This window comes from Hemitrygon akajei, chromosome 19 (assembly GCF_048418815.1).
Source record: "Hemitrygon akajei chromosome 19, sHemAka1.3, whole genome shotgun sequence".
Taxonomy (NCBI): Eukaryota; Metazoa; Chordata; class Chondrichthyes; order Myliobatiformes; family Dasyatidae; genus Hemitrygon; species Hemitrygon akajei.
In genome coordinates, this window is record NC_133142.1 from 15,808,205 (window position 1) to 15,819,331 (window position 11,127).

The window sequence follows — 11,127 nt, forward strand, 5'->3', positions numbered from 1 at the left end:
TAGTTCAAAGTCTTTAATCCACTTAGCTATTCAGTTACTAAAGTCCTGAACATACATCATGTCTGGATGTTGTTAATTGCAAAATAAAGGCAGGTAGTATCTATTCTAGATGATCACACTCCGAGGTCTTTGGATTATTAAACAGTCTTATCATTTAACCCAAGGGACTGCTATAAACCAATAAGAGTCGTGTATACTAAAAGGTTAATTGCATTCATCTGTAAAGCTCTTTTTTTTCCCCATTCGCTTTACTTTTAAATCAAGCCAAAATATTCATTTATAAGAGGATTGGAATAGATTTAGCACAGGTAAAGTGTAAAATGGTCAGAGTATCTTGGAGGATCTATTCTAAGCTCAACATACTGATGCAATCACAAAGGTGGTACACCAGCAGTTCTACTTCACTGGGAGATTTGATAACTTTTATAGATTTATCGATGACAACCATTCTGACTGGTTCTATCACAGCCTGGTGTGGAGGCTCCAATGCACAGGACATTGCAGAGGGACGTAGACTCATCCAGTTTCATCATAGGGTGCAATCTTCCCCATCATGGATGAAACTCCCAAATTAGAAGTCTAACTACTTCAGTACCGGGCAGAAATTGGAGGAAGTAGATTGACGGCTAAAACTGCATCTGACATGAAGGAGTCTTTTAAAGGCCGGCTGGTTAGAGTTCAGGACCAACGTGTTCCCGGAAGGATGAAAGACAAGGGTAGCAAGGTTCAGGATCTTGGAGGACAAGAGATACCGCAGGTTTAATCAAACAGAAAGGAAGCATATATGTAAGGTTTAGAAAGCTGAAATCAGACAAGGCCCTTGAAAATAAAGGAAACAGGAAGAAGTTTAACAAGGAATTATGGGAGCTGAAAAGGGTCATGAAGTGTTCTGGGTCAACTGTGACTAAAGAGAATCCCATGGCATTTTATCTGTATATTAGAGCAAGAAGGTAGGTAAGGAAAGAGTTGGCCCTCTCAAGTATAATGGAAGGAATTTGTGAACGGAAATGGGTGAGGTCTTAAGTAATTAACATTAAGTATTTGTCAAAGAGGAGGATACATTGCTAATCCAGGGAATGAAGAAATTAAAAAGAAATTGTGGGGTGTTTTAAAAAAACATTAAGGTGGATGTGCCACTGTGCCAAGTGGAATTTTACCACAGGATACAAAGGGAAGCTAGGGAGGAGATCGCAGAGATATGTGCATTCTCTTTAGCCATGGCATGGTGACAGATGTCTGGACTGCAGCCATGTTGGTCCTTTATTAATGGAATTACGTAGTACAGACACCAATTCGTTTCTGCCAGCCAAGAAGCCTACCTAAGCTATAGTCTCATTGGCCAGAATTTACCAGTCAGTATGAATAATTAGATATTATTATCCAATTATTATATAAAAATCGCTGGATAATTTCATCCCCATAACTGCTGATGACACTTTCCCCTCATTCTTCAGAGTTCTATTACTTTTATTGGGTGTGTGCCTCAGTTGTTGGAATGGAAAATAGTACAACTTTACAACTAAAGATTTTTCCTTGAAACAAAGTTGGGGAAATAACATGAGAATATAGAAATATACATTCAGAATGCAGTTATGTTACATGTTAGCTTAAGTAATGTGTTCATAAAATACTGACATTCCTGTCTCTTCAAACAAAGACCTGGTATACACAGATCAGGACAGCCAGTGTTAAAGATGTTTTACTCTGACCTTTTGGACTCTTATCTCCATTTAATTAATTTGAATACTTGCCTGGAAATAAAAATATGTCTGGGCAGTGAGCATTTACTCAGTATGTCAAAGTAAGTTCTTCTCCCTTACCTGAGGAAAGAGAGGTCTGTCATCCTTGTTCCTGTTTACACAATTCGCTACAAGTCTCTTCATTGCTTTTGGGCAATTTTTGTAGAGCTTGCTGAGGTCGGGTGTTAAAAACCCTCGGCCCACCATGAAAATAATCTAGATCACAAGGACAAATGTAAATTTTGCTGGCACATTTTACAAGAGCAGGAATAAATGCAGAACAAGTATTAAAATGTAAGGAAGATGCTTCTTGATAAAATCTTTAAATGAACAGAAGGGTGGAATGTGTGGGGTTGCTCTGGTTTATTTCCACAGTCTAAAGACATTCCAGTTGATAAGCTAACTGGTCACTATAAATTGTCTGTGATTAGACTAGGGTTGAACTGTGGGGGGGGGGGGGGGGGGGGTTGTTGTTGAGGCAGCTCTAAGGGCTGTATCTCTAAATAAATTAAACAAAACTAAATTTCAGTTCAGCAGTGGAAGTGACACTAAGTGGGAAACAACAAATGGCTTTATTCCAACAGGGTATGGTAGAAGAGCAAACTTTCAGATGGATCACTTCACTAATTAAATGTCAATGAAATAAGACACTCAGTGATCACTAATACATTTCATCATGATAACTTATAATGTTCATTTGGTTATTAAAGCAAGGGGATGATGTAGAAATTATAACTTAACTGAATTAATCCTTCTGCAGTTTAACATGATAAAATGTCATAAGGATAAAGTTCCCACATTAGTGTAACCTGTATTATCTGGAATTCCACGCAGAGGTGTGCAAGGGCAGATTAATTCCAGAGCAATAATGACATTTACCTGGAGTCCAGAACACAAGTCAACAATTTCACGTTAAAGTTTATTGCCATCTGACTGTACATATATACATGCAAATGAAACAATGTTTCTCTGGACCACAGTGCGCCCACAATACATATATCACACACAGCACATAAAGCAATGTATTGCTGCAAGTAAGTTAATACAGATCCACAACCCCTTATCCAAAAACGGAAGATTTTTTTCGTGGATTGTGGAGCGTATCGTAACAAGGCTTGTTTGGCGCGCCAACAGCTGACCGTCACTCAGGTGTGACGTGGCAGCACTAGCAGAGGCCGCCAGGCGTCAGTTGTGGCTCAGCGCTCGTACTGGTTACACGTACATTTGCTGTTCGCTGATATTTTGTGTTCACTGTTGACTTTGTGTTTAATTTCACTGTGAAAATGCCAAAAAGAGCTGCAGATACCCCTATGGGTCACAATGAGAAGAAAAAGGAAGCATCTGTCATTATCAATAACGCAGAAAGTGGAGTTATTGCAGAAGCTTGATCGTGGTGTGTCTGTGTGGTGTCTTACTGAAGAATATGGTGTCCGAACTACCACTGCATATGATTTAAAGAAACAGAAAGACAAGTTACTGAAGTTTTATAGTGTTACGTACCCCGTAACTGGGTCACTTACCAGCAAAGATAGAGAGGTCCGTTGAAGTCTGATGGGACTATTTTTAACAGTATTTATTGATAAAAATACACAAAAATAATATCAATGCAAACATACAGATAATATACGTCGTCAATACTAAATCTAAAAGCGCGGGTATAATAATAATCAATAAGGAATAGCTCTATCGTTGTCTAGGGGATAATGTATTGTCCGATGGAGATATAAAAGTCACTCAAGTTCATTCAAGCTGCAGCTTTTCGTTGGAAAGAGAGACGGAGTTTAGAACTTGCCCGTTTTCCTTCCTATGATGTCGATCCTTCGAAATGTCATCGGTGTCCTTTTCCTTTTAGCTAAGCCGTCTTCCGTGGTCAGCCCCACCAATTCCGAGGCAAATGGAAAAGGACGCACGTGGGCTTTCCACCGGCTGTCGCTATTACGCTGTCACGGGTTTTCTAGCGTTTTTCCTGGTGCGTCTAAAGGGGTTGTTCCCCAGACCTTTTATCCTTACTCACGGGGTCTCAGATGTCAATCAGGTTGGGATGATGCCATCCCCCCCCCCCCCCCCCAACCAGCCCACGTTGCTCATTCCTTGAGGGCGTCGATGAATAGCACAGTGCTCAATACACAATTCCGTCTCCAAGAGACAATTGCTGTTTCCCGTGGCTTTGTATCGTTGAGGGGTCAGGACATTCCAAACCCCCTGTGGATTCTGCGTCTCTCTCTCTCTCATTTCCTGGGTCTCCTGACCTGAATTAATAGCGATCTTGCAATTCTCAAAAAGGAGGGGGTTATTTTGTACCCTTCGGCCCCTCAGAGTTGGGGTGCAGGCGTAACAATACTGACAGTGATGACCATAAACTAATAAAAAATTGGAAAAACTTCATAGGGCAAAAAATGAAGATCTTGACCGTGTGTTGATTGAGTGGATTAGACAATGAAAAAATGAATGTATGCCACTGAATGGCATGTTGATCATGAAACAAGCTAGAATATACCATGAAGAACTGAACATTGAAGGTGAGTGTCAATATTCAGCGGGTTGGCTGCAGAAATTTAAGAAGCATCATGGTGTAAAATATCTGAAAATCTGTGGTGAAAAAGCTTCTGTTGATCATGAAGCAGCTGAAAATTACATTGACGAATTTGCCAAGATAATAACTGATGAAAACCTTAGCCCTGAACAAACTTACAATGCTGATGAAACAGCTTTGTACTGGCCTAGAAAAAAATGTTCCTAGAAAAACATTAACAACGGCTGATGAGAGGGCACCAACAGGTTTTAAAGATGCTAAGGACAGGTTCGCTATTCTTGGGTGTGCCAATGCACCAGGCACACACAAGGTGAAGCTGGCAGTGATTGAAAAAAGCCAACATCCGAGATGTCTGAAAGGCAATTTACCTGTGCATTATTATGCAAACAAGAAAGCATGGGTAACCCGAGAAATGTTTTCTGACTGGTTCAATAACCACTTTGTACCAGCGGCACAAGCTCATTGCAGGCAAGCTGGACTGGAAGAAAACTGTAAAATTTTATCGTAATGAGAAACAGATGAGAGACGGAGTACTCGGTAATACAAGGGCTGGAGTAGTGCAGGAGTGGGGACAGGAGCACATCGTTTGAAGCCATATATTTTTATGTTTTATTGAATGTTCTTGTTGAAAATAAAATGTACTAGTGTATTTACGGTCTATAATTACCCCACTATTTCATTTATCAGTATATTACTCTATAAATAAATTGTAATAGTATTTGTAAAAGAGCACGGATCGGGAAAACCCATAAGTTCTCTCTCCAACACTTGTTGTTTGAGCATGTACAGAGTTTTTTTTTCTCTTGTCATTCTTCCCTAAACAATACAGTATAACAACTATTTACATAGCATTTACATTGTATTAGGTATTATAAGTAATCTAGAGATGATTTAAAGTATACGGGAGGATGTGCGTATGTCTGGAGCTCCCCCGGGTCCTAAAGTCCACCTGCACTAAGACAGGTTAATTATCAATATAATTCTCAATTTTCTGAAATCCAAAAAATTCTGAATTCCGAAATGCAACTGGCCCCAAGGATTTCGGATAAGGGATGTGGACCTGTAAAACATAATTCAAAGTGCACGTAGTGTGCAGCACAGGTCAACAATAAGCAGCTCGCTGTCCTAGTGACGAGACCTCGGTGGTGGCAGGGTATTCATTAGTCTCACAGTCCGAGGGAAAAAGCTGTTACCCAGTCTGGCAGTCCTGGTCCTGATGTCCCTTTACCTCCTTCCTGACGCTAATGGGTCAATGAGATCGTGGGTTGGGTGGCGGGGATCCTCGGCAATACTTCAGGCCCTTCGAATACAACGCTCCTGGTAAATAGCGGGGGGGCGGGAGAGATCCTGGTGATCCTCTCAGCAGTCTTTACTGTCCTCTGCAGGGCCCTGCAGCTTCCATACCACACAATGATGCAACCAGACAGGACACTCTCGATGGTGCTCTGAATGGGGGAGAGGAGTCTCTCAATCTTAGAAAGTGTAAACACTGCTGTGCCTACTTGACTAATGAGGTGTCGTGGGTCCAGTATAGGTCGTCCATTATGTACACACCAAGGGACTTCATGCTCTTCACTCTCTCCATGGCTGAGCCACTGATGTGCAATAGAGAGTGGTCGAGCTGCACCCTCCTGAAGTCCACAATCATCTCTTTTGTCTTGTCCACGTGGAGACTGAGGTTGTTGTTCTCACACCATTTGACAAGCCTCTCGACCTCCTCGCCGTATGCCGACTCATCATTGTTGCTGATGAGGCCAACCACTCTTGTGTCATCGGCGAACTTGATGATGTGGTTTGAGCTGGGCCTGACAGAGCAGTCGTGAGTCAGCAGCAGCGGACTGAGCACACAGCACTGGGAGCACCAGCGTGATGGAGCTTGAGATGTTGCTGCCAATTTGGTCTGACTGGGATCTTTCTATAAAGAAGTTCAAGATCCAGTTACAGAGAGGGACGTTGAGTCTAAACGTATGAACCACAACAAGGTGTATGAGGCACTGTTTTCTAGATGGGACAGGACGGAGTGCAGGGCCGAGCCTATGGCATCACCAGTGGACTGGTTAGAGCGGCAGGCAAACTGGAAAGGGTCTAATGTAACTGGAAGGTGGGATTTAATACGATTCATTACCAGCCGCTCATGATTGTTGAGGTCACTGCAATGGGCAGTAATCTTTTTAGACCATAAGTGATAGGAGCAGAATTAGGCCATTCAGCCCATTTTGTCTGCTCCACCATTTCATCGTGGCTGATTCATTTTGCCATTCAAACCCATTCTCCTGCCTTCTCTCCATTGTCTTTCATGCCCTGATTGATGAAGAAACTATCAACTTCTGCCTTAAACATGCCCAATGACCTGGAATCCAGAGCCAATAGTGGCAATGAACTGCACAATTGTGGCTAAAGAAATTCCACCTCATCTCCATTTGAAATTTATGTCTCTATTCTGGGGCGGTGCCCTCCAGTCCTAGACACCCCCACCATAGGAAACATCCTCTCCACATCCATTCTATCTAGACCTTTCAACATTCAATAGGTTTCAGTGAGATTCCCCACCTCTTTCCATTCTTCTAAATTCGAATAAGTACAGACCCAGAGCCAAACACTCCTCAAATGGTAACCCTTTCATTCTCATGAACCTCCTCTGAACCTTCTCCAATGTTAGCACATCCTTTCTTAGATAAAGGACCCAAACTTGCTCACAATACTCCAAGTGAGGCCTCACCAGTGCCTTATAAAATCTCAGCATTACATCCTTGCATTTATATTCTAGTCCTCTTTAAATGAATTGTATCACTGCATTTGCCTTCATCACTTCTGACTCAACCTGCAAGTTAATCTTTAGGGAATCCTGCACAAGGAGACCCAAGTTCCTTTGCGCCTCAGATTTTTCAATTTTCTGCCCTTTTAGAAAATAGTCTACATTTTTGTTCATTCTACCAAAATGCGTTACCATACTTTTTCCGATACTGTATTCCATCTGCCACTTCTTTGCCATTCTCCTAATCTGTCCAAGCCTTTCTGCAGCCTCCCCGATTCCTCAGTACTACCTGCCCCTCTATTTATCGTTGTATCATCCACAAATTTGTCCAAAAGCCAATTTCATCATCCAAATCATTGGCATATAATGTAAAAAGCAGTCACAGCACTGACCCCTGCAGAACATCACCAATCACTGTCAGCCAATCAGAAAAGGCTCCCTCATTCCCACTCTTTGCCTCCTGCCTATCAGCCATTCCTCTATCCATGCTAGTACCTTTCCTGTAATACCATGGGATCTTATCTTGATATCATCTGTGGTACCTTGTCAAAGGCCTTCTGAAAATCAAGTACACAACATCCACCGATTCCCCTTTGTCTATCCTGCTTGTTATTTCCTCACAGAATTACAACAGGTGTGCTCTGTGATGGGAAGGCTTTACCCGTGATAGGCTGAGTTTTGTAGGATTTTCCGTTCAAGGGCATTGGCGTTTCCATACCAGACTGATGCAGCCAGTGAATATACTCTCCGCCACACATCTACAGAAAATTGTCAGAGTGTTAGACGTCATGCAAAATCTTCGCAAACTCCTGAGAAAGAGGAGTTGCTCCTTGCTTTCTTCAAAATTGCACTTGCGTGCTGGGCCCAGGCCAGATCCTCTGAAATACTAGCACCGAGGAATTTGAAGTTGCTGACCCTCTCCACCTCTGATCCTCCGATGAGGACTGGCTCATGGACCTCTTGGTTTCCTCTTCCTGAAGTCAATAATCAGCTCCTTGGTCTTGCTGACATTGAGCAAGAGGCTGTTGTGGCATCACTCAGCTTCCAAAGCACCTTCTACGGAGTAACAGCAATTCCACTCACTTCTGCCCTCTGACACTCTCAAACTTCCACCGTAGTGCTACCGCCTTCTACAGTGAAGAAAGATGCAAAGTTCTTATTTAGTTCTTCCACCATTTCCTTGTCTTCCATTACTGCCTCTCCAGCGTCATTTTCTAGCATCTCTTTGAAGCCAAGTCGTTCTCTTGGGCACCAGAATGATGGTGGCTGTCTTGAAGCTTACAGGGACAGTGAAGATATTAAAGATGTCCAAGAGGACCTCTTTTAGCTGGGTCGCACAATCCCTCAGCACCTGACCAGGTACGTTGTCTGGCTTTGCAGCTTGGGTGGGCTTACCCCGGCTAGGATCCTCCTCTCCGCAGCTGCGACCAGACAGGGTGCCTGTTCCTGGGGGGGGGGGGGGGGTTTCCCTTGATGTCACATCACTCATTGTGTCAAATCATGCACAGAAGCCATTCAGCCCATCAGGAAAGGAGGTGTCGCAGTCATTGGCGCACAGGGTGAACTTGTAATCTGTCGTGCTTTGTATACCTTGCCTCTGGAGTCACAAAGGTTCTCTGAGTACTCTCACTTTGCCTTCCTGATGCCACGTGAGAATGCGACTCTTGCTTACCTTCGCACCATCCCATCCTCGATCTGAGAGCAGCGTCCCGATCCCTAAGCAGTGCACGAACCTCTGCAGTCAGCCATGCTTTCCATTTGCCCTGGCAGTGTAGTGTTTGATCACAGTAACATCTTCAATGCATTTTACTACGTAGCCAGTCACCGGTCCCACACATTCATCAATGTTGGGTGATGATCGTAAGTAGCTGACTCCCTGAATATGCTCCAGTCCGTGCTTTCGAAACGGTCCCGCAACGCTGGGGTGGCAGCTTCTGGCCTGGTGCTGATCTCCCTGTCAACTGGTTTGGCTTGTTTAACCAGTGGTCTGTATGCAGGGGTGTGGTCTGAGGTGAGGGCAGGGGCAGCATTGTAGGCTGCACAGACGTTGGCAGAGACCAGGTCCAATATCTTCTCTCCTCTGGTTGCGAAGTTGGCATGCAGGCAGAACTTTGGCAGGACTTATTTCAAGCTGGCATGGTTGAAGGCAGTCGCAACAATGAAGACACTATTGGGGTAAGAGGGTGAGAGGTCGCAGATTGCGCCACAGAGCTCCTGCAGTGCTTCCCCAGCACGTGAGTGGGTGGGGGCGGGTTTGATGTTAACAGTAATGATCACAATGGCAGTGAACTCCCTGGGTAAATAGAAGGGCCTGCACTTCACCATTAAAAACTCTGCAATGAACAGTGGGTCATTACTACTGAGGTGCTCACGCACAAGTTCTTACTGACGGAGACACGCAGACCACCTCCACAGGTCTAGTGGGAGGTCGCAGCATTCCTGTCCGCCCAAAAGGAGATCAGGCCTTCTAGCTAGAAGGCCGAGTCTGGAGATGTGTCCTGAAGCCATGTTTCTGTCAGGACGAATGCACAACAGTCATTCGTTTCCTACCGGTTCAAACGCAGATGCAGGTAATCCAGCTTATTCTCGACCGGACGCTAGCGAGTAGAATCACCGGGAACATGGGCCTGCAGGTATGCTTAGAATAGTTCTGCGACTTTGCACAACACTTCCGACATTGTGGCGCAGAGCAGGGCCTGATTCGTGCATTAAGCCATAACTGCACAGCACCTTCATCCTCCCGCTCACTAGCAAGGCAGATTTGCAGATTGTTGTCTTCCTTATGATCAGCAGTATTTTTCAATTGTAGAAAAGACGAACAAGATAAGAAATTTCACCATTGATTAGAGCCAGAGAGGCCATTGCGACTATGCGGGCTGCCATCTTGTGACGTACAGTAACAGCACCAAAGGTTACGGGGAGAAGGCAGGAGAATGTGGTTGAGATCAGCCACAATCGAATGGCCAGAGCAGGCTCGATGGGCCGAATCATCTAATTCTACTCCTATGTCTTGTATATTGCAATTATGTCATTACAAAACTGTGGTCTGGAAATCAACGTACTTCACAACACCATGAAATTAAATGTGTGAAGCAGATGAATTTCCATGGGATAAAATGCCAGATGCATTCCTAAACCATGATTTCAGGATTATCGGCATCGTTTCTCAGCCTGTACAGATTAAGTGGTTTCAATCAGAGCAGCATTTGTCTACAATTGACCTCAATGCCCGTGTACAGTTCCCGGACCTTTTATGAAATCAGGGTCAGTTCTCCACCATCTGTAGTTCACACTCGTAAAGAAAACCACCTGCAGGCTTCTGGCACCAGTAAACCTGTACAGCCTCAGCATAAAAGACACAAAATCTATAGCAAATGTACCACAAAATGGAGGTGGTTGTCCCACAGAGAGGAGGGAAAAAGTGAATATTATTAACAAATAAAGCACTCTGCATCTTCCCAGTATGCGTTATCATTACCAGCACTGCAGGACTTGTTATTCTCTCCCAGTAACACGAGACAACAGGCAGAGAAAGGCCCATCAGGAACAGAGGGAGTGTGGCATATTTATACTCGTTTCTAGTTTCAAACACTGAAGGTGTTTTGAAAAAATGGCTGTCTTACCTGATCTCGGTTGTTTATGTGTGAGTACGGTAGCTCTCCTGTCATTAGTTCAAACAGCACAATGCCATACGAATAGACATCCGACTGAAAACTGTACGGATTAACTTCCTCCATTCGGATGACCTCTGGTGCCTAGAAATGAGTCCACAGCGTAAATTATACGAGCAGAGGCTGGACCACACACACTTACTCTTTAATTATTAAAAAAAAATCAAGTTATAGAAAATACAAAAATTCCAAAAACCCTTTCACATGAATTGTACAAAAATCATGAAACTGTAGATGGATTTGGAACCATAAAAAGACAAGTCATATCTTCTTGAAGTGAGGAAGGGTGATCGACTACCGATGAACTGAGCTCCTTTCTCATTTGAACAAGAGGAAAGGGGCTACAAATACCAAGAACTGAACACAACTTGAAGTATTATGGAAAGGAGTACATGATTTAATCAGTCAATGTGACAGAGACGTCCACAT

The 11,127-nt window shown here is 43.6% G+C and overlaps 1 protein-coding gene across 5 annotated transcripts in view; it reads right to left on the reverse strand.

Annotated features, from left to right (window-relative positions):
- raf1b (Raf-1 proto-oncogene, serine/threonine kinase b) overlaps positions 1-11,127 on the reverse strand; it is a 101,461-nt gene that overhangs the window by 11,408 nt on the left and 78,926 nt on the right. For all 5 annotated transcript variants that reach the window (XM_073072132.1, XM_073072131.1, XM_073072136.1 and 2 more), the window contains exons 15-16: positions 10,651-10,782; positions 1,821-1,955 (exon numbers count right to left, since the gene is read on the reverse strand). In XM_073072132.1, coding sequence (XP_072928233.1) covers positions 1,821-1,955; positions 10,651-10,782 — 267 coding nt within the window. The remainder of the gene's footprint in view (positions 1-1,820; positions 1,956-10,650; positions 10,783-11,127) is intronic.